The 27,574-nt window shown below is 38.3% G+C and overlaps 1 protein-coding gene across 6 annotated transcripts in view; it reads right to left on the bottom strand.

Annotated features, from left to right (window-relative positions):
• Window positions 1–27,574, bottom strand: part of Agbl1 (AGBL carboxypeptidase 1) — an 887,605-nt gene that overhangs the window by 303,380 nt on the left and 556,651 nt on the right. For 5 of the 6 annotated variants that reach the window (XM_060367383.1, XM_060367384.1, XM_060367380.1 and 2 more), the window contains one exon: window positions 19,874–20,031. In XM_060367383.1, coding sequence (XP_060223366.1) covers window positions 19,874–20,031 — 158 coding nt within the window. Of the gene's footprint in view, window positions 1–9,780; window positions 10,996–19,873; window positions 20,032–27,574 lie in introns of those variants that run through there. The other variant, XM_060367385.1, reaches the window with a different exon arrangement.

The raw sequence follows: 27,574 nt of genomic DNA, 5'->3' as shown, positions 1-27,574 counted from the left end.
TTGAAAAACAAGAAGTGATTTTATTAGTCCAATGTACAGAAATAGAAATAGGCACCCCTTATCTGGGCCCTGGTTTCCAAATATCATGTCCAAAACCAGGATGGAAGATTCTTGAGGGAAAAAAATAGTGATTCAGGAATGGATTGAGAAAATGTAGGAAGACTCTACAACATCTTGTTATACATATATGTGTGTGTGTGTGTGTATACATATATATGTGTATATGTATATACATATATATATATCATACATACATACAGACAGACAGACAGACAGACAGACAGACGTGTGTGTGTGTGTGTGTGTGTGTGTGTGTGTGTGTAGCAAAACTTTCTCAAGGAATGATGAGGATAGAACCAAAGGATGCAAACATCACCTGATGCAATGTCTATGATCTAAATTTAGGACAATTCAAGTACCAAACTAGTGACAGTAATAGTTTGTAAACAGTTGAAGAAAATAATAATTCAGAAATCCAAAGGTATCAAAATAAATATGTGCATAATTAAATGGAGACCAGCACATGACTTATTTATTTCTTAGATTATTTTGGTTTCTTTTGCTCTTTAAGACTGTGTCTCATCACATGGCTCAGGCCAGCTCAGATTTCGCAGCCATCCCCTTGTTGCTGAGTGCTGGAACTACAAATGTGCACCACCATGTCTGACAGTGATCACCATTTCTTACAATAAAATACCAACTACCAAATGTGAAAAAAATAGCGAAATTTAAAAAATAACCACTTTGCACTTAGTATAATAATAAATGTTATAGAAAAAAATCAGTGGATGCTAAAACTGGTAAATGAATGATAAAAATAACAATGTTTTGTCCTACAAGAATCATATAAATTACAAAAAGAAAACGAAAATTTCATGGTGACAAAATTAGACACACTACATTAAACAAGAGATCAAAGTTAAATCACCAATAAGAAGATAAAAATATATTATGTGTTGATGTTGGTAGGATGCACCTAGGGAGAAAAAAAACCTCCATTTCTATAGCACTCCTGGCTAAAATGCATACTTTAAGAATTATCATGAGTGAAAACATTAGGAACACAAAAGCGATTTTTTTTTTGCCTAAAGTCTTTTAGAAAATGATCAAGTAAGATTTAAGAAGAAAAAAATATTCTGTTATAGATTAAAGAAAACTTGAGATTTGACAACTTAATGAGACTTATTTAAGGCTGATACATTATTTTTACAGTGTCAGCTACCATTGGTTTGGTACGCTGTGCTACGTGGATATGACTGGTTATTTAAGAAGTTAAACAACGTTTGTAGAACTCTCACCCCTCGTGCAAGAAGACTGTTTTTACAGGAAATGGAGACCAACTCAGAAACCTACAAGGACGGAATGCAGTGATCACTGGGTCATGGGAGGAAAAGTTTTCAGCACTTAAGATGTGTGTGTGTGTGTGTAGAGAAAGAGAGAGAGATGATACAAAGATAGATAAATAGATACATAGACAGATAGACAGAGATATAGATACTGGCATACAAACATGCAAACATACATAGATACATAGAAAGGCAGATAGACAGAGTTACATACATACATAGGTTGAGAAGCCCTGCTCTAGATAAACTGACTAATATATTCTGAATCCTAGTCACCTGACCCCCCAATGACAGCTTCAATCAGGCTGTCTTTCCTTAGGTCATGGGTGCCAGTTCAGGCAAACAGCAGCTAAACTGGTGCTGAGAGCTAAGCAACAGAAAGAAGGGTGCATTGACTCTCCTATGCCCCTCCCTGAGAAGCCCTTGTTTGGTGTAACATTCCTCGCTTAAGGGAACAGTTTCCGGTGGACAGTGATGCTTCAACAGCGGCTCCTCTTTGTGCTACCCTGTCACACAGAGTGCAATTTCACTCCTACCCTGTTGCTTAGTCATCAGTAAAATCAAAAGCAATCCCAATTGGACATTTGACAATTGGACAACTTTTTGCAGTCATGTTTAAGATGCTTTGTGCCAAAGGGAAAACAACCCCTGGGAGATATTTTCCAATGTCAGAAAAAGACTGTGAGTATGGTGTAAAAATATTCAAAAACCAGTATTATTATCAGAAACCACTCTACATACTGATGATATAGAGGCTGGACCTTGCAATGAAAAAAGGCCCAATCTGTGTTTGTCCACATATGAGTCTATGTCTCCCATTTTTGTTTTTTGGTTTGTTTTTTTTAAGGTATATTTTACTTTTATTTTTATTAATTACAGTTTATTCACTTTGTATCCCACCTGTAGCTTCCTTCCTTTCCCCCTCCCAATCCTACCCTCCCTTCCTCTCTCTACCCATGCCCCTCCCCCAGTCCACTGATGGAGAGATCTTCCTCCCTTCCATCTGACCCAGTCCTATCAGGTCTCATCAGGAGTGGCTGCATTGTCTTCCTCTGTGGCCTGGTAAGGCTGCATCCCCCTGAGGGGGAGGTGATCAAAGAGCAGGCCACTTAGCTTGTGTTTTTTTTACAGAGAAAAAACAAGGAGTTGGTTCATAGTTAGTGTCTAATTGCTATGATTAGGAATAATGTGTCCTAATATATTCTAGCATAGTCACAGCAGAAAGTAGAAAGGAAAGGATCAAACTGGATGAATTTAGTAAAACTCTATCATTGTTGACCTTCCAGAGAGACTTCCTATCTATGATCCTATTTGTCTTTTGTTTGGAATCAATAGATTTTACGTTGTGTGAAATTCACCTCCATTTGCTCCTTGCTCCTGTGTTTTCCCTCCCTTGCATCAAACATCTGGGAGCATTTTACAAGACTTTCCTATAATCTGCCAAACTAGGCACACATGTGTCTTTCAGGAGTCCAATTTTCTCCACCCAGTAATTGGCCAATGCAGAGAAACAAAGTATCATTTTATTTTACATAATGGTGCTATGTAAAATGATTCACTAATTCAGTGCTGAAAAATAATAACTACAAGTTGGCAGATTTAAAAGCACATGTGAGAGAAGAGCACCCAGGGAAATCTAAGCGCTCAGCATTTACACAAGCTCACTCTTGCCCCCTGCAGTTTGCTAAGGGACCAAAGAATATTTGGCAATTAGCTTTATGTTTCACTTGCAAACTTGGGCTGAAATATTCATTTGCCTTATAAGGAGCTGTGAGTAGCCACCCCCACCCTCTGAAATACAGCAAAGTATTATTTAGAAATGGATTTACTTCTCTATCATATAGCAAATATGTCCTTGATCATCCTTTGTCTCCCTTCTTTTTAATAGAAAAAAAAATCATCCTAGAAAATTATGCAGCCTACTACTACTTAATATGGATTACTGTGTTCTGTGCCTCTTATGATTTGAAATAAGTGTCTGTGTAAATGATGCAGCAATAGCTAATGCTTCTCCCTTGGTAATAATACAAGTTTTAAAAATACAACTAAGAAAATAAACTGTGCGCACTCACCTCATCACTTGCAATTTCTTTGTACTAATGAGACTGTTAGAAAACTTTCTTTCCAGACCTCTAGAATTCAGCACCCAGACCGTGGACAGCACCCTCCCGAGAAAGAAAGAACACATAAACCAAACTACTGAATGGAAATTGAGAACAAAATGTGTGTGTGTGTGTGTGTGTGTGTGTGTGTGTGTGTGTGTGTTGATTAAAATCTCATTATTCCAATACTTTACACATTAACTTCCAGTACTCTGAACTCGCTTAGTATGAAAACCTATTTTTTTTTCTGGTTACCCCAATGAGACAAGACAAATTTAGAGCAATTTATAAACAAATTCCAAGGTTTTGACTCTCTTCAAAACAACCTTTGTGGTAGGTTATTTATGTTAACAAGTGATTGAATAAATAATTCAGATTTTACTGTTGAAACAGGTTAAATGTCATCCCAAGTAAATTCAATGTAAATGATATATGGTGTTATTATGTGCTTTATTCATACCTCACAATTGGTTCATGTCAAGTTCTGAGTCTGTTCTGTACAGTATTTTCTATGAGCTGTGTGTGAATACTGTCTATAATGCTGTTCCTGTGCTAGGCATTCCTGCTCATCACATAGGCTTTCCTAAGCAAGAATGATAGTGACAGAGATTGTTCAATACTGTTCCCTGTTAACATGCTGGGCTTCTTCTTTCTAGAAGGCAACCCTCTTAAAGATAACTGGTACAATTAATGTAAGTTTTTCCACTAGTCTGTGGATGCAGCACTGTTGAGCCTTTTCACTATCAACTGAGCAACCCTTTGAAGCTATGCTCAGTTTTGTAGTTCAGAAATTATCATGTTCTAAATTCATTCATTCTTTAGTTTTTCTCTTCTGTGCTTCTTCCTTGTCCTCCACCCTGATGCATAGAAGTGATGTCATTATGTGTTAATCCAAAGCTCTTATTGACACCTTTGAGTTAGCTGTTCCTTTGTGTTTTGTTGTTGTTTTTGGGTACCGAGTTTGTCATCAAGACAAGCATCTCACTAATTAGTTTAGGCTGGCTGGCCAGACAGAAAGACCCATGGTTCTTCCTGTTCCATCTCTCCAGTGCTAAGGCTACGAGAGCGTGTAGGCTACCTCTCCTAGCTTTTAAAATAAGGTTTCTGGAAATTACACTCATCTCCTTGTGCATAACAAGCTGCTCTGAGTCCTTCTGAGGAGGTTTGCTCTTGTCCCTTGGCAAGAGAAACTCAGAACTGAGTTCATTATTCTTATTCAGTTTCATCTATCATTTTGATCTGTGATTATCATTTGTAATATCAATTATTTCATCATTATTACAAAGAAAGTAATGACCATTGCCTCTGTAGATAGAGCTAAGCATTTGCAAAAATAATATAGATAATTGAATGAGACAGGATAAAGCTTTGAATGTAACTCCTCATTCTGAATTATAAACTTTCCTTAATCAGCATAGTTTGAAGGCATTCTTTCAACTAATAACAATTACATAGAACTATATTATTTTTCATCTCATAAATATAATATGTTTTCCAAGAAACATGTCATAAAAGGCTTGGTAAGGGTTTATTTGCTCCTTTCTTGAATGATTATCTCTTCTGCATCAGGCATTCTTCTAAGAGCGCTAGAAATTCAGTTTTGAACAAAGCAGCTAAACTTCTCGCTTTTATACACTATACATTCTCTCTGGAGAAGATAGACTATAGACAATTAGAGCTGGCATAGAAGTACCAAGTAGACATTCTAATTTAGAGTGTGGTCATGAAAAATGTTGGCTGAGGTGGTCAAAATGATTCTAAGATTGTGACACTTAAGATGAGACTGGAATGTCAAAGAGGAGCCAGTGGTGCAGCCATCTGTAGGAAGTGTATACCAGGCATGGTGAATAATCAGTGAGAGTAACAGCTAAACTAGGTCTGGCTCAGCTCATGCTGTTAGCAAAGCAGAATAGCAGTAAAGGTTTAGGTGAACACTTTCCTCTATAGTTCTTCATTTTGCTGAAAGATAACTTGCAAAAATGAAAATCATATTAGAACATTGATATACCTATAAATCCTTATACTCTACAAAGATAAGGCTAAAGGAAAAGTCAGAACATGCCCACTGTCTGCATTCATGTGAGATTCTAAAAGTGCAGAATGAATTTGAAGGAAAGAAAGCAAACTGGAGCTGTTTGGTGATAAAGAGTTGAGTGAGGACTGCATTATAAAGCAACTGAAGGAGATCTTGGGGAATGATGAGAGTTTTGATTGCTGTGATGTGATCGTTCATGCTTGCATGTGCTATATAAAAATCCTTTTGAATGGTAGGCCTGTGAATTATAATTTACACTAAGAACACCTGAATAGAGTAAAAATAAAGTCATATTTGTTTATTTCCTTTTGTACAGTATAGTTGGTAGAACTTCCTGCTCACTTTCTAAAAGTACCAAACAAACTTCTCTTGATAACCTATATTAGGCTTTGCTGATCTTTGCATGATACTCAATCTCCTATGTTTAGAAAACTTTTTCAGTGTGGGGCAGTAGGAATATTTATTTAATCCACTTGCAAATATATATTTTTTCAAGAACTCTGTACAGCAGCTAGAGGAGTTAATCCACATATTGTTTCGGCATTCCATTTTAACGCAGTAATTCTGGAAAACCTGAATTCCATCAACCAAATATAGTTTCTCATTTTACCCTGTTCCTTAAAAGCTAGCTTCTCGTGTCACCTGCCTTTTATCCACTTTCTTAATCCTTCTCTCCTCAATTCTCTCCTTCCTTCCTTTCTTCCTTCCTTCCCTCCCTCCACCATCTTCCCTCCTCCCACTGAATACCATCTGTGTCAGCATGCTCATGCACACATGTGCACTACTGAGGGTTGAACCTGAAGTCTTGCACACACTAGCTTAATATTAATCTTTATGCAATAAAAAATTCCTGAGGTTAGGAAATCCTCCCTCCTAGAGCAGAACTCACGCAAAATACCGGAGTGCTTCCCCTCCAGCTGCGTTTGTTCATGATATACAACCAGGTGAATGTTTGTTTCTGCGTTTTACATGCGCCAGCTTCTCTTGGAATGTTAATGGTTTTCATTTATGCTGCATGCAAAAGCTGGAGTCTTGGAGATGCTAACTCTGTACTGCTAGGGAGCAAGGAGGAACCATCCTATTTGGTGTATAGTGGCCTCTGCTTGAGGCCTCAGTAACAAACCCCCAAGAAGGATTAGACAGCTCTGACGGTGCATATGTGCAAATCTCATTTTAACATACCAGCTCCACTGAAGGGCTTTCATAGAGCTTCCAAGAATAGAAATGCCTGAATATAGTAAAACGTTTTGAACATTCAACGTGGTTGTTATGTGTGTATCAGGATCAGCAAAACATTCTGACGTGATTTTCATTGGTCCACTGCTCAGTAGTATAAGCACCACACACAGCTCCAGAAGGCACTCACAACTCTGTTCTCAAGCCATACACCAGGCTACTTGCAAGCCTTAATTCCTCAAAATCACTCATCCTAAAATACTATGTAGTATGTACCAGGCAATATTTTTTTTTTCATTTCTTTCTGATCTTACCAGTTCCTGAAACGAATTTTATTTGTCTAGGACGTAGATATTAGGGCATTTGTAACAGGCACATGGACATGCAACAGATGAGAGGGTTTTGCCAGCTTCCACCCCAATCTTGGAATCCTTTTCCTCAAGACTATCAAATTCAAGGGTAGATAACCAAGATTCCCCCAAGACCTTCCAACAGACCTTGTGGATAACCTGCATAGCAAGAATACCCTAGATGTCTTTTATTCCACAGTAACGTTAGGACCAGATCCAAATGATGGCCACTTTGAGACAGATGAGTAATTGGCCACTGAGTCCATATATTTATTATTTATCCCCGTATGTTTCACTATGACTTAAAAAAAAGCATCTGTTTTCATTATTGCAAAATTAATATTTAAAATGTATGCAGAGAAATCTAGTTTTCTAACAGAAACTTAACTGCTGCTAATACATTTCATTGGAAGCAAAACATTGGATGATATTTTTTACAAAACTACTTCTGTTGTTCAAACTTCCACAGTGTTTAAACACACTGGTATCACAGTACACGTGTCACAATCTAATTTCCAGATCTAACACTTACTATCTGGGAGACTTTGGGAAGTTTATTTAGACCCTCTGTAGCTTGATTTCACCTCTGTATAATGGAAGCAATGATATTTATTTTTAATACTCTTGGGAGATTTTTAAAAGTTTATATGAATGTTAATTGAAAATAGCGTCTAGCACTTGCTAAACCACCAACAGATATTATTAATTGTAACTATTATTATCAGTACAATTAAGTAAATCATGCTTATCTGATGAGAAAACTCAATAATTCTCAAGCATTTATATCCTAGAAGCACAGTGAATGAGTGGTTAATCATAGGTTTAGTCTGGGGTACATGTTACCTCTAGATCTACAGAGCATCACTACAAAGGCTGTGACAACCACTTGGTTAGCATGCTGTGTCATTCTTTTCTATGATAAACCTTCAGAAGCTGGTACTAGGCAGACCCAAAAGATAACTGAGCATCCTTTTCTAATGATGAATTAGGGCTCTTTTTAGGATGTTCCTAAGTTATTAATACACAAACAAGAACAATAACAAAGTCAAATGAGCTACTTCCACTTTGTGGATCCAGTGGCTAGCGAGTAAGGCATTCAGAATATTTGACTAAATTTTCATCTAAGATTCCCTGCCAAGAAAGGTGCTGTACTGGACTTGAACTTTGTACTGAATGTAGAGGAGGTGGATTTAGGGGAAGAACATTGATTTATGGAGATAAATTTCTAAGGATTCATTTCCTTTACGTTTGTATTATAGAATAATTTGTAATGTGTTTCAGGAAAGAAAGAAAAATTTAAAATCACTGAGCTGTGTTTGAAATAATGAAAAACCTTACAGCTTTTTTATTTTTATCAAACATTTGATACACTCAGCTTTTTTGTACTCCCCACACACTAACAATTAGTGATAATAGGAATAATGACTTCCTGGGGGCTGGTTTAAGGCAATGCACACCATATCTGCATCACATGTCCAACTGTTCTGTCTCCACTATTCTATCTCTTCATTGCAGTCATTTCGTTAGCCACCAGCAAACCCCAGGACAGTAACCAGCTTCCCAGATCAAAGCGATATAACAAAGTACTGATTACTGAGTGATTACAAAACATCACTCTAATCCGCATTTCTTAATGGGCTAGGCACTCTCCACAAATACAGTCAATAATTCCATAATGATATTTCCTATGGTTGAAAATTATTTTCTGTTCCGGGACATGCTTGGAGTCTCAGTGTCACAAATCAGTGTAAAAGTCAAATCACAACTTATTTCTTCCAAAATATCCATCTCAGGGATAAAACACACTGTGTACTGAGATCCTAGGAAAGATACCGAAGGCCCCTTCTAAAGGCCTTTGTATCTTCTTCTCTTTCCACCTCTCATGTTGACTACATTAGGCATTTTTCCATACCATGTTTTTTTCCCCTTCTGCGTCTAGCATTAGATCTAGCATTAGATCTAATCTCGTGCTAGAGCCTCTCTTTTGCATGTCATGCTTTTGTAATTTCTTTCTCTTTTTAATTTTGCATTGTTAATCATAGGTCCCTTTATTACCTTCCTATTAGAATCAAGACAAGGCATACGTTTTATCCAATCAAACATGATCTTTGCACCACACGTATAATTCAAAGTCTTGAATTCAAAGCCCTGAGTTCAAATCTCAAAGCCTTGCTTCTGTGACTGTAGGATGAGAGATGCTGTGAGTGTTCATACGTTTGAGAATAAGCATAGCATAACAACTTCAGAGCTGAAAGCTGTTTTGAAACATTTAACTTAATTTGCATTGCTGTGTTTTGTGTGATAGGAGTGAGTACGTGGAGGTCAGAGGTAATTTTTGTGAGTAGGTTCTCTCTCTCTACCATGCTTTTCACAGCTTGGTTGCTAGCACTTTTACTCATAGACCTTTTTGTTTACCCTAATGTATGTAATTTTCAAGACCTGACATCTAACAGTGAATATGAGCTGCCATATTTCTACAGTTGCAGAGGCTATGGTCAACAGAAGTATTTTGACCCATGCTTGGGAGCTACTCAGATATCTGAACCACATGCCCACTGTCAAAAAAAATTACTACTACTACTGGTACTATTACTACTGTTACTATTCACACACACACATATATATGTTAAATATTATATACATATATATATATATATATATATATATATATATATATATATATATATATATCTGTTCTAATGTTGTGATGAAACACCATGACCAAAAGCACCTTGGAAAGAGAGTGTTTATTTCATTCAGGAAAGTCAAGGAAGAAACTCAAGCAGGTTATGAACTTGAAGGCAGGAACTGAAACTGAGGACGTGAAAGAGTGCTGCATACTGAATTGCTTTTCATAACGTGCTATGATTATTTCTTATAGGGTCCACAACCACCAGTGCAGTCATGGCATGGCCCACTGTGAGATGGGCCCTCCCACATCAATCAAGCAAAGGCACCACAAGCTTATCCACAGACCAATATGGTGGAGGCATTTTCTCTATTGAGGCTATCTCTTCCCCAATGATTCTAGCTTGTGTTAAGTTGACATAAAACTAGTCAGTGCAACCATCTGGAGGAATATTAACATCTGTTTTTTCTTTACATCTCTAGTTTTCTTCTCTCTTGAGAGGGAAACTTGACAACTGGCTAGGATAAAAATTCAAGATAAAAAGATCTATATGCTCTGCAACTGAGAACCCACCTTCCTCTTCCCAAACTACTGTTGCCCGAATGTAAGATATCATAAATAAATGTTACTTGTCCATGGTTATTTTTATTTCCATTGTTAGTCTTTTATTGAGTTTGTGTTTGTTCTAAATAGTGGCTTTTCCCTTCCTCCCTTTTTTCCTCTCCTTCTCTCCAACCCCCTCTCTCCTTCTCTTCTTCCCTTGCTTCTCTGTTTTTGCAACCTTTGTGTTACATGCATATATTTGTTTTCCTTTACAATATCTAGTAAACTAATACTTATGGGTAAAACAGCCTTGAACCCTAATTCTAAAGTGTTGGTGCCTTAGGCAGTATAATATGGGTCAATAAAGTGAAAGACAACATAATTAGATGAGCACAGAGGGGATGAATAATACTAAAATACACATGTAGAGGCTCTGAAGTTAGATCACACATCCTAGGTGATTTGAGGCTTCCTTAAATTAAACCAAATTGTCCTAATGTTTGGGAAGAAAAAAAAAATTCAGGAATTTCATTAGTTCTTCCATGTTTTAAGAATTAACAATAACAAAATATAAAAGATGCCACTGATGTAGAACAGGAAGAATGGGTTTCTTGATTGAAATCCTCCTCCAGGGCTGGAAGCCTATTCTGTTTTCCAGCGTTTACCATTTCATAGGCAAAAGAGAAGCCATTCATTTGATTGAGCCCGGGGCTCAGGAGAATGAGATGCCAGTATGAGTGGCCATAAGAAAGTCACTTAGTTATACCCAGAGACCTAGAGAGTCGAGCAGATCCTCTGATGTCTGTACAGTCACCTCTGGGAGAGAGATTGTTCTAGGTTTGCTTTCGTGGCTAAAATTAGAAAGAAAGATTTTGAAAATTCAATATAAAAACAATTCACTCTTTTTTATGCATTATCATTTTCCCTTTTCAATTTTTAATTCCTTAGACTGCAGAACCTTTAGCCCATGGGAACAGATACTTGTCTTCTTTGTATGATATTTAAACAATCAAGATGCATTTCCAGGCCAAAATAAGTCCCAATCATTTGGTTTTAAACTGACAAGCACAGACAAATGGATACACACCCAGCACATATTTTCAGGAATTGCACCAAAACAAATTAATAAGACTGAGTTAGTTTAAATTACACACTTTCCATCTCCCTTACATTTGGCAGTGCTTTCATGGGGTGCTAAAGTGACATTCATTATGTGTGCAACATTAATTGCCATGCCTTTTTTTTTTTTTTCACTTATCCTTTGAATGACTGAATATAACTTGAACCTGGGAGTTGGAAATGGATTGAAAATCTGGCATAATCTACCAAAGATTCTCACACATGACATACTTCTAAACACCTCTAAAACCTAAATTCCTTATTTATAAGAAATGTAGTGGCGGTAACCAAGGAAACGGCAACTGTGTACATGAAGACTCTAGTTTGAAACTGTGGTAACAGAACAAATGCTGTGTGGATGTGTTATTCCGCTACTCAGGGGGCTAGACCTGTACTGGAGCAATTCAGCTAACTAGACAAGCCCAATCTCTGGGCTCGACTAAGAGACCCTGCTTCATTAAATAAGGAAGAGAGAGATTGAGGAAGACTCCTGATATCAACCTAGTACTCCATGAATACACACACGGCCACCCACTGACTCCCTACTAAACACATACAGACGTGCCAACACACATACAAATCACATATGCACACAGACACACAACACACATGTACAATAAACACATAAAAAATAGAAATTACAGATATGAGTAATGATATCTGCCATAAAGGATCATTTTCAGAAATGAAATTGATACTTACAAAATGCCTGAGCATCTAGGATATAGTAATGTTTGGTCTATCCATTGAAGTGCCCATTGTTTTTTGGTTTTATAGTATCCTAGAAATATTATCAATAATATTATGCTTTTTTTCTACCACTAGAGATCGGGGTATTTAAAATTATGTGGCGGTACAGCAACGTTTCTATAAATATCCGCATTCTAAAATATTGTTTCCCGTTTTGTTTATTTTCTTGGGAGATGCTCTGCAAGCTAGAAATGCCATATCAAGTGAGAGGCTTTTACAGACCTTCTTGAAAATTGCTAAATTACTCTCCAGAGGAAAGTAAAGCAATTTGCAGATAGTTGTGTCATATTAAACCTCTTTCCTCACAGACACACTAACATTCAGTTTTCATTATTTTAATTTATTTATTATAGAAGACTCAGCATAAAATTGTATAAAAACAGGTTATACTTTTCTTTACCTGCTGATGTAATAAGAATTTTTGTTGGTGTCCTTTTCTAAGACTGATGCTTCTTCCTGATGAATCAGATAATTTCCCTGACAAATTAAGGAGCCATTCAATATCTCAGGGCATCTCATCATTCTTACGATTGCCAAATCCATAGGCCAACTTCCTCACAAATGCTACCTACCATCAAGCATTTCTTGGCTTGCAACTACATAATGAAGCTCAGACTATTCTGAGTTGTTATGCACCATAGGAATCAGTGTGCCAGAGCTCAGTTAAAGAAAGGTGTAGGCAGAATATTCTTACATTTTTGATAATTTGGAATTGATGAAAACAGTGCTAATTTGAAACCCACAGATTTCACAGAGCCTTTAGTCTATGAGTGACTTAAAGGTACTATCCAGGAAATCATGACATCTTTGTATCTGGTCCCAGAGTGCCCTACAGAGACTGATGTGTCAACCAAACAATGCATGGAGAGAACCTAGACACCCTACTCAGATGTAGCCAATAGGCAGCTTAGTCTCCATGTGGGTTCCCTAGTAAAGGGTGCAGGAGCTATCTCTGACATAGAGCCTGTTGCCTGCTCTTTGATCACTTCTCCCTGGCCATGAGGCCTTTCTTAGAAGAAGAAAATTCAGGCAGTCCTGATGAGACCTGATAGACTGGGGTCAGACGGTAAGGGAGGAGAGCTCCCTCTTTCTGAACACTAGGGAAGGGGGATAGGAAAAAAGAGGGAGAGAGGGTAGAACCTGGAGAAGACTGGGAAGGAGCTACATACAACTGGGGTGTAAAGTGAATAAATTATAAAAACATATTAAAAATAGTTTTCTCAAAACAATTTTAAGCAAAATTATTGAATTCAGTGAAATTCAAGCAAACATAAAAATTCCAGAATTTTCCTGTATAACTAAAATGATAACTTAGGAAATGGCAGCTGTATGAGTGATAATATTTTTTGAAAAATTTTTTAACTTTTATTAATTACACTTTATTCACTTTGTATCCTTCATGAACCCCTCCCTCCTCCCCTCCTAGTCCCACCTCCCTCCCCCTTTTTCACGCATGCCCCTCCCCAAATGTAAAAAATTTAAAAGCTTGTGATGCAATCACGTGAAGGGGGAGAAGAATGACCACGACATATTCTATGGAGACCCTCAAAGATTCAGGAGAGTAGACGCAGGTATCAGATCTGATGGTGGGATCAATAGTCAACAGAGTGAGTACATCTACTACTGTAATAAAAGTCAAACTAAAATCACAGGGAGCCAGGCTTTGCTGTTAAAAGCCCGGCAAAGAATTCATCAGTGAAGATAAGTATAGGAGCATGGAGAGCATTTTCTTTTTTCTTTTCTTTTTTTTTTTTTTCAATGCAGTTTATTCAGGAACCTTGAACAATCATCTGACCCTGGGGAAAGCCAGCCCACAGCTTAAATAGCCTCTGGGTAGCCAACCCCAGCGTGCCACGTGGGCAATGCAGATAGGTCCACATACATGGAAGCAAGCCAGATCCTTAGCCTTAGCCAAATGTGGAGTTGTTTGTGACAGAGAGCACTCACCATCGGGAAGGTGGAAGGTGGAAACCAGCTCCATCTTTAATGCGCGGCATTACACAGCTCTCTACAGTTCCCCCTTTTTGTTTTAGATGCATCAGGCAAGAGTAGAGGTCTGATCTCTGATATTAGAAATAAATTGGGACTTTGTACCGATGTTCATTTAGGTGTCATCCACCCAAAGAGCATCAGACCCGTCCGATACCTTTTTCTCAGAGGCGGGACCTGGGGTATCAACCCGCATGCAATCAGACATGCTCTTCTCTGGGTCCAAAGCGGCTGACCCTGAGTGCAGTGCTTAACCTCGCATCCTGAGCATAACATTTTAGCTTTTTATGATATCCAACCATGCTTGGGGAGAATGTCCTGCTTCAATGGCTGTAAAGGCCTGAATGATCATGGCTGCATTACGCTGTTGTGAGACTCTAATCTTGCATATACACCACAGGCAAACCAAGGAGACCAACACCAGAAGGCCTGCTAACGCTCCCATGCCCGCCCATTCCTTCAGATGATTCATGGCTGCAGCAATCCATGGTGATAATCCTGTGGTTAGTCCTGCGTCCATTCTGGTAGAATTTACTGTGATAATGGCCACTCTCAGCTGGGAGAGCATTTTCTTAAGCAAATACTAATGAGCTGTACTTTCAAGATCAGATGTTTACTTTTATAATGCTACAAGACTATAAAAACTATGTGTCCCTTGAAATCTGATGGAACAGACTATAAAACTAAAATATGCTAGGTGCATGCACATGACAATATTATATAATAAACTAACATTACTAACCAGTGATGAAAAGGTAGGCTACATATATATTTACTTCTAGGGCACCGAACATATGGTCCGGTGCATTCTAGGCCAGCACTTGACTACTTAGTTAGAGCCTTACTTAGTCCTCTTTTTCACATATTAGTTCGAGGCAGTGCCTCATTAAGTTGCTCAGGCTGGCCTTTCACTTTCTCTATCATTCAGGTAAGTTTGAACTTTCAATTATCCCGTCTCAGCCTCCTAAGTAGCTGAAATTACATGTCAGCACCACCTAAAAGATGTTAGTACAGAATGATAGAAAATGTGTTATAAAGTAATGTAATCTTTTAATATATTCATTCTCAACATTATTGGGGGTTATTTGATAACTAAAGGCAGGGGTGGGGTGCTTTTTCTGTTTTTCCATATTATATATTCTGCTTTATAGAAAAAAAAACTATATTTTCCTTCTTTTTAAAAGGGGGCATCTATCCCATCTGTAAACTGCTGGAGTGCGTGAAGGAGCTGGCCCAGAAGATCCAAAGCTGCAGGATCTCCATGACATAGGGCAACAAGAGGATTTCTGAGTGGAGTCCCAGTGAGGCTCCAGTATTGATGGTGTAGCAGAAGCCAGGGGCCTAGAGCCAGACCAATGATTCATTGCAACAAATATTTGCAAGTAAAGATGTGTGGACAAAAGGGTTTTATTTTGTTTTGTTTGTGGGACACAATGCATCTTCCATGGAGAGTTGTTTTTATGTTTGTTTGTTTGGTTGTTTGTTTGTTTGGTTGGTTGATTTTGTAGAGAGGTTGCAAGGGCAGATATAAAGAGATGGGGAGACAAGTGAGATAATTGGGGTGCATGATGTGAAATTCACACAAAAAATCAACGAGAAGTTAAAAATAAAAATAAAAGGCTCTCTTTCTTTGTGTGTGTGTGTGTGTGTGTTTGTGTGTACCATGTGCATTCAGGAGCCCACAAAATCCAGAAGAAACTTTAAATCCTTTGGAACTGGATTATAGGCAGTTGTGAACCACCATGTGGTTTTTGGGAAATGATCCTGGGTTCTCTGCAAGAAAAGGGCTTTGAAGTTCTGAGCCATCTCTCTATACAATAAAAACATAGTTTTAAAATGAAAATCAATTTTTTTAATTATTAATTTTTTTCCTCTAGGGATAAAGTGATGATGGCTCAGTTGAAAAAAAAAAATGCTTGTCTTGCAAGCAAGAGAACTTGAATTCAATCCACAGATTCCACATAAAAAGTCAGACATGGTGGTACATGCTTATAATATACAGATGTGGGGGAGGGGAAGGGATGGGCCTTGATGGAGACAAAAATCTTAGGGCCTGCTAGCTGGCCAACACAGCCTATGTGGTAAGTTCCAGGCCAAAGAGAGATGCTATTTCAATATAACGTGGTAGCCTTTCAGGAAATGGACATCTGGGATTGCCATGTGGTCTGTACCTACCAACACAGAAGTACACCCATCCCTCCCACCCCACACACACAGAGACACAAATAAAATCAGTATTTTTCCTACAGTCTGGATAAGAGTTTTGGTTTTTAGTGTTGTCCCATCAAACTAAAAAAACAAGCAAATTTTCTCTGTGTAAGTGCTAAAGAGTCAGACTAAAGAGGCCATCTGTGATTTGGAGCATCTACGAGTTACTGAGTGGTTGCTGAGGCGCAGCACATTCCTCTGTTGTTAATGGAGGAACACATAGAGATAGGGTTTCTGAGCTGAGGAGATCAAAAGGCAGTGGAGGGACACAAATCAAGACGAACAGCAGCTGACTCAGCAAAACCGTTAAATGACTTTGCAAAAGATCTGTCACAGTGGATGAAGCGCACCTCCAGAGGAGGCAGCTCTGCAACCATTCCTGTGCTGCACAGGGTTACTGCCAGGCAGAAGACTGAGAGGGAGGAGAAAGGAAGAGAGAAGGAAGGAAGATGGAAAGAGCCTTAAAGGAGTCAGGAGACATTTTATAAATGAAAAACATGGAGGAAGAGGACATAAAAGAAAACAGGAAGCAAGGAGCACATGCATTTTATTTTAGTGTTTCCACCTCTCCTCTCCTCCTGAAAAATGGCAAGTTGTTATGTGGATCTGTTGGCATTCTAATTGTTTTTATGGCAAATGAGGCATGAAACCAATTGTCAGAAAACATTGTGTCTGTGTGTATAGCTACACATTCTCTTCCCTGAAGGTTGAACTCAGGAGTTAATGCCTTTGAGGGAGCTAAAGGCTCAAATGCCATATGCTTGCATTTCTTTAAGGCAGGTATTTGGAAAAGAGCATCCTTTCCCCTTTTTGTTCTTCTATGACACCAGAGTCTTTATAAAAGGTAGTGAAAACACTATTATACCCAAAGAAGGGCAGGGTATGGCAAGTTTGGCACAGATTTCTTTAAGACATACTAAGAGAGGTTAGGGATATGGCTTAGTGGCTAAGACCATTTGTGGTGCCAGCATTTATACTTGAGTTTAAATCCCCAGCACCCATGTGAAAAGGTAAGAATGACCTAAAATGCCACGACAGTGGGGAACAGAGTGGAGGATCACTGTTTCATTCTGGCTGCCAGACACATGGATTCAGAGGCCCTGTATCAGGGAATAAGGAGCATCAAATGTACTTCTCTGGCCTCTGCATGCATGTATGGGGTGTGCATACCTGCATGCAAGTGCGCACACGCCACACACTCATACATATGCAAAATGTTTTAAGATAAGTTATAAATAAAAATATATATGGAGAGCTGCTGACAAGCCACATTAGCCACATACTTTGCGTTTTCATCAAGTCCTGGTAATTGGTGAATTCCTAGGAGATGATCTGATAACTAGTGTATTTCTGTTTTGTTTTGTTATTGTTGTTGTTTTAAACCAGCCAAAATCCAAGCACTAAGAAACTGGAGAAGACACAAAGTTTCACCCATACCCAAGAAGCTATTTGCAGTTAATAGCTGCTGGGAAAGGGAAAATCAGTTTCTCCAATGGAGTGTGACTGGATATATCAACAACAACCCGATGCAGGACCCATGCTCAGTAGTACTTGGCCATCATAAAATGAATGCCACGCTTGTGTGTTCACTCTTCATGTTTAGCAGTTTTTATCCAGTACAATTGATTACTGTATTTCTCAATTTAACTCTATCAGATAAAAACTAACCAGGTATCATTCAAAGAGCTTATCTCTGGTTTGAAACCAGCAGATCTTAAATGGATTTTTTTTTCTCTGAGATATTTGGGGGTCAAGAAACTTTCAGCTTAATTTTCCCCAAGTCGTGTAGTCATCAGGCCCTTTGAGCACGGACCGGAGTCTCTTTTGGCCAATGGCTTCATAATAGAACAGATATTTTTAATTAAAAACAAAACTGGATGGAATAGCTATGTTCCCTATTGTTGCTCTCTAGCAAACATATCTATCAAATTTAATTCATATCTATTCCAAACAAGCATATTAATCACAGCCTCTGTTCAAGCATCCTGTCCTTAAGTTGCTGAGTCCATCTAAGAGGCATTGTCTAGCCTCAGTACCCTTGACTGGTAACAGCTAACAGTTGATCGTCAGAGGTATGGGGTGCATGTGACAGCTACAGCTATGGTCTTATGAGTACCTACATAGCAGCCATTGCATTTGAAGCCTGACACTGATTCTTCAGACTTGTATTAGAAAAGACATTTCTCTGATAGATTTCTTCTTGTTCTCGTTTACAGGCAACTAATCCTTACTGCACTGGATCAAACAGACGGGCACAATCAATTCAGGGAAAGCAAGCAATGCCAGTTCTGCTCAATCTTTCCTCAATGAGCAGCTGAGGATGGAGGGGAGAGAAAGGTAAGGAAGAAAATTCACTCACGTCTCCACCCAAGACTGCTCAGTGAAGGAAAAGATGAGAAGACAAATAGAAATACAAATCGAAGCAGATGAATGCACTTGCTGTCAGAGGGGGAGTTTGAAAACTGAAACAATGTCAAACATGCCAGACATTGGGTGCTGAGGTGTAAGGAAGAAAGCAGGGGCAGATGGAAGTGGTTGTGATGTCCAAATAACAGTAAAGGATGGCAGTATCTCCGAGGGGGAGGGAGAGGGGGCATTGCATTTACTTAAGTCTGCCATCTGAGTTCTATATCACTCTGTGATGAGCAAGTTAATTACTGTATTTAGGTAATTAAGTCTCAGATAAATGGATGCCTTCCAAAGTTGTATTAATGCACACTACTAGATCTTTGTAGGCTTGACTGGCCATTTGACGTGAAGCCACAGCGAAACAGCATTTTAACAGTGACACACAGAAAACTGATGAAAATTACCTGGAAACAAATGGCTTCCCATGTTAATACTTTTGCCTTTGCTTTTGAAGGCAAAATGCATGGCTGTGTGCTTCCCTCATTTACCAGCAGACAGTGAATTCTCCATTGGTCCCATTGCTCAAAGTGCAGGCCATGATTTAGCCTCTTTGAAACTTCTGATGATTTTTGGTCCCCTCTCCTTTTGGGTGGCATTATTTCTTCCCTTCCCTGAATTCATTCTGCTCAAGACTAAAGTATATGTCTCCAGGAAACTGCATGAAAAGGCTCATTTGGATAATGGTTCTCCATCCCTGACTCACTACTGATGCTCAGTTCTCAGATACCCAGCCATTCCTTGCCATGTCACTTAATTTCTCTTGACCAATGATAGATTATTTTCTAGCCCAGTATGATACTGTCTGAGAAAGAGATACTTGGCTCAAGTGTGTCATTATCAGCAGTGAGACACTTCCCCGTTTTTGTATTGAGCAATAACTCAAAAGTGTTACAGGTAAAAGAAGGTAATTCAGAGTCTATACTTGTATAAAGTTGTGGCACCCACCTTCAGCTTCATTATCATAAGCAGTACGTATTAAATATATATTTATAAATATGTAAAGTTTTACATTTACATGTGTGTACAAGTGACAGCCTCCCCACATTTTCAGTATCAGTGAAGCTCTGAGCCTGTCTTTCCTTGCAGTACAGTTGAACCTACCTTCGTTTATTAGCTCATCCTTATTTTCTGTCTCTCACGAAGCCATTGATGTGCTTCACTGCAACACTTGTACTGGATCTACCTAGCCCTCCCTGATTTCCACATAAGCATCTTACCGCTGGAGGTAGTGGTCCAGAGCATCTGCATTCAGCAGAGCTGTAGCTCGAGCCAAGAGCTTATGGCTGCACCTTGCAGATTTGAGTTCCAAGATGAGGAGGCCCAAGCAGAACATGGCTCCCATTTCCTCCAGGTCTCTGGTACCGAATTGTAGACCCTGCCAGTTAAACAAAGCAATCAACAGTGACTGCTCAGTGGGAACTAAGTAGTGACATTTTCAGATTAAGAAGAGAGACTCTGGATGTATATTTCTCACAGACATTGAGGATGTAGAGTGCTTGATGGTCACCTTCCAAAGCTGGCTTTTCTCAACCTGTGCTGCATGAACATTCTGTGTTTCTTGACAAGATAGTAAGAACAAGGGGATGATAAAGGGCATGAGTGGCACAGGATCACCCCCTTCATCCACAGGCTTCCTCTGTATTTTGAAAGAAAGGTTACTGTGGAAACAAAGGTTTATTATTAACCATCTTGTTAGGAGATATACAATTTTGCCATTAAACAACGGCAAAAAGGGTGAGTCCTTCACATATTAATGCTGAAATTGCAGAATTAGCTATTCTCTCAAATTATCTCTTTTCCTGTGCTAAGGTAATGCACAAAAGCACAGTTAAGCCTAGCACTCTATGTTATAGTTCATGAAGTAGTGATGAGCAGGGTGATCAGGTATGATATAGTATGCCTGCCACCCATCACTTGGAAGGCTGGGGCAGGAGGATTATGAGTTGCAGGCTAGCCTGAACTACATAGTGAAACCCTCCCTCCCTAAGAAGAAGAAAGGGAGGTGGGGAGAGGGGCAGTTTGCAGCAATAGACAATCCTTTTTGGGAACCTACCTGATGCCAATAAGTATTCGGAACATTTCACAGACTCACAGACTTCATGGTAAGCTATTTTCTACCAACGTTCTACAAGCTAATTTTTTCCCTAATCCACACAGAAGGAGAATCAGACACATAAAACCAAGGAATTTATCCAAGGTCACATAGCCAGTAACAGACACCAGCAAGAGAGTTCTGCCTTCACTACTGCCAATGAAATGCTATATATAAATACAGACAGTTACACAGCAAGGTAGAAAGTCTGTTTTTCAAAATTCAGATCCGATTTAGATTTATATCATAGCTTCACTATTTCTTGATGGTATCATTTGGGGTTTTGGCACTTTATCATCCTTGGTTTCCACATCTGTATAATGGGATCATGGTCCTCTCTAAAGCATTATAAATTATGTCCCCTTTACACCTGATGAGGAAATGTTTCAGAATCCTTGCAATATATATAAAGGTTAGCACAGATTCTCTTTCATTTTTCCTAAAATCAAGGTTTAATTAGATGCAATTCAGAACAACCCTGGGACTTACATATAACACCTAAATTAAAAAAATCAATAATTTATTTTAATAAAATGCTATTCTATGATCATATAATATATTTCACTGGGATAGAATAATTGTACAAAATAACTGGTTTTATTCAATGTATTATATTATAGTACATTATAGCTGCAACATATAATTACAAATTAGTAAACAGTTTATTATGTATTTCAAAACAACTAAAGGAAAAGATTTTGAATCTCAGAATGCAAGAAAAATGATTCATGTTTGATGTAATAGATGTGATAATTGCTTTGCTTAATCATTAGACATTATACCCATGTACACACTGCTTAATCATTAGACATTATATGCACACAACACAGTTTCCCAAAATAGGTGCAATTATTATGTCAATTAAAATTAAAATACACAATTTTACATCCAAATAACAGTGCCAATATATTCTAGAGGACAGAGATAGGGCAGAACTGATTTGCAAGAATTGCTTTTAAACATGCGAAGGAAAAAACAAAACACAAAATTGGATACTGAGAAGCACTGAGCCTCACAGGAGACTTCTAAGGTAAAAGCACCCCAGTGAGTAGAAAGTCTCAAGTTGATTTGAGCTGCTTGAAAATTGGATTTTCTGCTTGTTTTGACACCTGTTTTCTAAAGAAAGGAGACATTACATCAGAGTTGAGGGAAGCAAGCTCCTCTGTAAACAGCCACAATACAAGGGGAAGACAGATGTTGAACAAATTGCTTTTATTTCTTCCTCAAGTCCACGGGAGAAAAAGACCACTTTTTAAAGAGAGCAAAAATCCAGAATCATGTTCCATGTGCTGATGTTCTAAATTTTTACTCTTTGCTTCATCTTGTGTGGACTTTCTTCTTCCTTGGAGAATGACTGAGTTGGGTCAGAGTAAAGGAAGCAAAGGCCATATCCATCCAGTAACCTGCCCTGTGTCTATGGCATGTCTCCTCAAGAAGCAAGCAAAGCTCGAGCCTTATGGACCTGGAAGTGCCCCAGACACATGGAAATCTCAGCCTCTAGCTAGGCATATAACTGGACAAGCACTGTGGGAAACACATCTACTAGCTGGGGGCCATTTCTTCACACCAGTCCACTTCTGTATGGTTGTAACTGAAGTGATAGCATTTATAATGTGAAAATAGCTTCTATCCCAAGTGTAGGCTCACTTATTTCAGGCAGCAGCATTTGGTGTCATAAAAACACTAGTTCAGAAAACTCCTAAAGGAACTCATATTATTTTATTGACTGAGGAAACTTGGGCAAGTCTGCAGTTTCATTTTGCCCTCTCCTATTGATTTTTTTCTCTCCTACTTTATTTTCATTTTCACTCTCATACAGTATCAACAATATTTGTTTATATGAATGATCTCTTTCTCACATTCACGTCCTGGTGTAGAAATAAATCTTCAGGAGGAAGGACTATGCAATGTCTTTTATTACTTAACATTATTTCCCAGGCATGGTACATGCACTCACCTATGGTACACTGCCCAGGCCTAATAAATGGACAAGCAAGGCCACTTTCTGGATGAACATGGAGAGGCCTTTGCAACTTGTCCATTAGGCACACGCTGTACTTGTCCCACAGACTATAACTTTTCTGGGCAGGGAATTCATGAGTGCCTTCAAATTGAAGTCTCCCACTGTCACAACTCATCGACATTAAAATGCGCATGTTTTTGCTCAAGGGGAGCCTCCTTATCTCTGGATATTATGTGTAAAACATCATGTCTTACCTCTTCATTGGTGAGCAGATAGTCTCACAGTAGTGAGTATTTAAATAAAGGTGTAGTTAAATTAGTTTAAAACTGAGAGCCAATTCCCTGCACTCAGCCCAAAGTTTGGCTATGAGTCTCAGCATTCACTTTAATACCCTGCTGGGTAGAGTCTTTCAGAGGCCCTCTGTGGTAGGCTCCTGTCTTGTTCCTTATTTTCACCAAGAAGGGGAAGATAGAAAGACCTTGAAGGGTCTGGAGTTCCACAAGAAGAAAAACAGAACCAAAATATCTAGGCCTAGGGGTCTCTTCTGAGACTGGTACTCCAACCAAGGACCATTCATGGAGATAATTTAGACCCGCTGCTCAGATGTAGCCCATAGCAGCTCAATCTGGGCATTATTCATGGGCTCCCTAATAAGGAGAGCAGGGGATGTCTCTGACATGAAGTCAGTGGCTGGTTCTTTGATCACCTCCCCCTGAGGGGGGAGCAACCTCACCAGGCCACAGAGGAAGACTATGAAAGACAGTCCTGTGAGACCTGATAGGCTAGGGTCAGATGGAAGGGGAGGAGGACCTCCACTATCACTAGACTGGGGAAGGGACATGGGAGGAGATAAAGGAAGAAGGGAGGGCAGGATTGGGAGGGAATGAGAGTTGGGCTACAGCTGGGATACAAAGTGAATAAATTGTAATAAATAAAAAAACTAAAAACAAATAGTAAGAGCCAATAAAAAAGAAAGCCAACTCTCCCTGACAGTTCATTAACTGCCCCACAGATAGAGATTTTGCTTTGAATAGTTCATGAATGCAGACAGTGGTAGGTAATTCATGGCACTGTTTCAGCATCTTAAAATCATGACTATGTCACCTGTCTTTCTTCTCTTACAGTGGAAAATGACTACTATAGCTCCATCCAGCACACCATCCAAATGAGAAGAAAAAAAAAAAAATAGAGAAATCACCAAAATGAATTCGCTTATATTTCGCACACAAGCACTGTCACAGAGCAACACCCTCTCTTTAATAGTCCCTAGTAGGACCTTTTCAACCTCTGTAAAAAAAGGAGAATTAGGAGAAAAGAAGGTTGAGTTCAATTAGACAACTGTGTGTTCTACCTTGCTGTTTTGGTATAATGTTGCCAAAATATGCAAGTGTGGCCATTGTCACAGTAAATTCTACCAGAGTGGACACAGGACTAGCCACAGGATTATCATCATGGATTGCTGCAGCCATGAATCATCTGAAGGAATGGGCGGGCATGGGAGCATTAGCAGGCCTTCTGGTGTTGGTCTCCTTGGTTTGCCTGTGGTATATATGCAAGATTAGAGTCTCACAACAGTGTGATGCCGCCATGATCATTCAGGCCTTTACAGCCATTGAAGCAGGACATTCTCCCCAAGCATGGTTGGATATCATAAAAAGCTAAAATGTTATGCTCAGGATGCGAGGTTAAGCACTGCACTCAGGGTCAGCCGCTTTGGACCCAGAGAAGAGCATGTCTGATTGCATGCGGGTTGATACCCCAGGTCCCGCCTCTGAGAAAAAGGTATCAGACGGGTCTGATGCTCTTTGGGTGGATGACACCTAAATGAACATCGGTACAAAGTCCCAATTTATTTCTAATATCAGAGATCAGACCTCTACTCTTGCCTGATGCGTCTAAAGCAAGTATCTATTCATGATAACAGTAAATACGCCTCACTGTAGCAAACATCAAATGTTTTATTCTGATAATCTTTGTCCCCAAACAATATTTGCTACAAATGAGTAAGACGGAAAGGAAGAAAAAAAAACTTTAAATAGCATAAAAGTTAAAATATAACAGTAAAAATAATTATTAAAAAAAGCATGTACGAAAAAATGTTGAATTTCACTATTCTAAATATAACTACCTTTTATACCCAGTAAATGAGTGCATACACATTTAAGTTTGTAATATTTCTACCTCCCTTTATGCCCAAAGCTACTACATATCAAAATGTCTGTTGCAATGTAAATTGATTCATACCTTTAGGGAAATTACTCAGTAACATTTGACATGATAATGTCACTTCAGGGAACTATTCCTAATGAACTGATTGAAAATAAAAGTGAAGCTATATACATAAAAATGTAAATTATGCCAATGTTATATGTAATAATCAAAATTTGAGAGAAATAAAACCTAAATGTCTAATAAAGAAGGAATGACTAAGGAAACTATAATGGAATAAGTCTGATAGGGTGTAATGGAGCAATTAAAATGATAATTATAACAATCATTTAGCAATATGGAAAATGCTCATGATTTAATGATAAAATAAAGCCAGAGACAAATTATGCAATGATGCAATTTATACTGAAGAGTTAATGATGACGAGAGGTTAGTTACCCAGCTTCCTGGGCTCTAAATATGGCCAGACTCTATTGCTATAATCTTTCAGTAAAATTGTAGATGTTTAGGAGAGGTCTCTACAATTGTATCTTGAAAATGTTTGCATACCAAAACTTCAAGAGAATTCTGCTTCATAGAACGTTTGTTAAAAATGCTTAAGTCTGTCCATAACAAAGAGGATAAAGTTTCTTCAGTCTTTTGGAAGATCTGTTAATTCTAGCCACTCTTAAGAAAATTAAGATTTTCATTTCTTTCATTAGGAATTCCTTGACACTATAAGGGGTCTTTCAATGATTCTAGAAAAATAATGTCTAGTATCCTTTGGAGTTTAGCCTCCACAATGTTCTCTGACAAGGAATTTTTTAAGTGACTAGTAAGTTTATGTTATTTGATTTGCTCTGCCTTTAATAACAAAGTTTCCATTTATTCTTCTCATTATAATGAATTCTGAACACATTTTGATAAATGTGTTCCATTTCAATGATTCTCTCTCCAACCATATTGAATATTCTTACTAATGCTCTGATTGTACTGAATCTGTCAACGCACCACACTGAAAATTGTTTCTAACACCCTTACCTTATATTGCTTTACCTTACCACATACAGCCAACCTGGGCATTATTCATTAGTTCTATTTTTTTTTCTTTTAAATAGTACTAAATTAGGATTTTGCTCAGTTATTCTATAATCTTTGAAATTTTAAGTTGATGTATGTTGAACTTCGAAGTAATTCTTTGTAGATATGTTTTAATGCATTCTCCAGTTAAAAATCCTGTGTTTCTGCCTTAACACACTTGGGTACATGTTCAATAGAACTTTCCTATAGATCACATTTTTAAGTGAAGTCTTTATGTACTATGCTGTGAAATTTGAATTTAGACCTACTTGATAGAAGGTTCTGTCTATTGAGTACAAATAAAAGCTTGGCTTCTCTACCCTAAGCCCACTGAATATTCCATTTTTATTTCTTCACAAATTAATTTTTTTACTCTTCATATATGGATGCTGTGAGTGCACTATCCTGGTTTCACGTGATGATATCTATTCTCCAGTCAATCCTCAAACTATGAATGCTCTTCAACTTTTGCCACAAAGCCAAAGACAGGAGTTGGTATTGGTCCTAAGCCTAAGCCTAAACCTAAACCTAAGCCTAACCCTAACCCTGATGAAGAGCTTTTAAGGCAAAGACAGGTAAAATAATTAGATAAGTATTCATGACATATAGGAAGAGTCATGTTATCCTTTCTTTTCTTTTTTTACTTTTTGAAAATTTCATTCTACGTTACATTACAATTTGATCATATCTACCCATCGTTCCCTAACAACTCCTGTCTCACACTTCTTTCCTCTGTACTCAAATCTGTGTCCTATTATCATTATATATAACAGTATCTATTACACATGCACAAGCTTGTACACAGAAACACACATATATGCATAAAACACACATATATATTTATATATGTACATGTATATACATATACATATATATCAGGGGCACACTTCTGGACAAATCTCACTCCTATTCCCTTAGCATCCATTGACTGCCTGTAGTTCCTCAGGTGGAGTTTCTGAAGCCTTCCCATACTGCTGCTAAAATTTTGACTGTTATGGTCTTGAGCCGGCATTGTGTATGTAAATATAGCTCTTTAGAGTTTATGAGTATGACTCCTCCTTGTCCAGAATGCAATAATTCACAGCAGTTCTCCTGGCCCTCTGGCTCTTACAATCTTTCTGCCTTCTCTTCCATAATGTTCCCTGAGCCTTGGGTGTAGGGGTTATGTTACAGATGTCTAATGAGGGATATGTACTTTTCCATAGTTACTTATTTAATTCACTTTTACCAATTGCTCTCTGAAATAACCTCTGTCCACTGCAGAAAGGTGCTTCTTTGCTGATGAGGAGAGCTGTGATAATCAATGGGAATAAGGATAAATATGTAGAAAGCAATTGGATACTACATTAGTTTATGAGAAAGGCAGCAAGCAGTAGGTTCTACTCTGTTGTCTGCATCCTCTTCAGCCACAGGTTTTTGGCTATGTTTATTTCAGATTCAGACAGGCTTGCCAGTCTAACAGAAGTCAATAAGAGGAAAAGAAGAAAGAGAAGAGAGTATCTGCCTCTTTTCCTAAGAATAACTGAGCCTAATATCAAGCACTCTCACTACATATATGAGACACAAAATACAAGAGGGCATGAAAAGTATCATGATAGATTAAAGTAATCAAATTAAGTAACCTAAGGCTGCTCA

Source organism: Meriones unguiculatus, chromosome 14 (genome assembly GCF_030254825.1).
Source record: "Meriones unguiculatus strain TT.TT164.6M chromosome 14, Bangor_MerUng_6.1, whole genome shotgun sequence".
Lineage (NCBI taxonomy): Eukaryota > Metazoa > Chordata > Mammalia > Rodentia > Muridae > Meriones > Meriones unguiculatus.
Note: the sequence above shows the minus strand (reverse complement) of the source record. Positions and strands in the feature narration are given on the sequence as shown.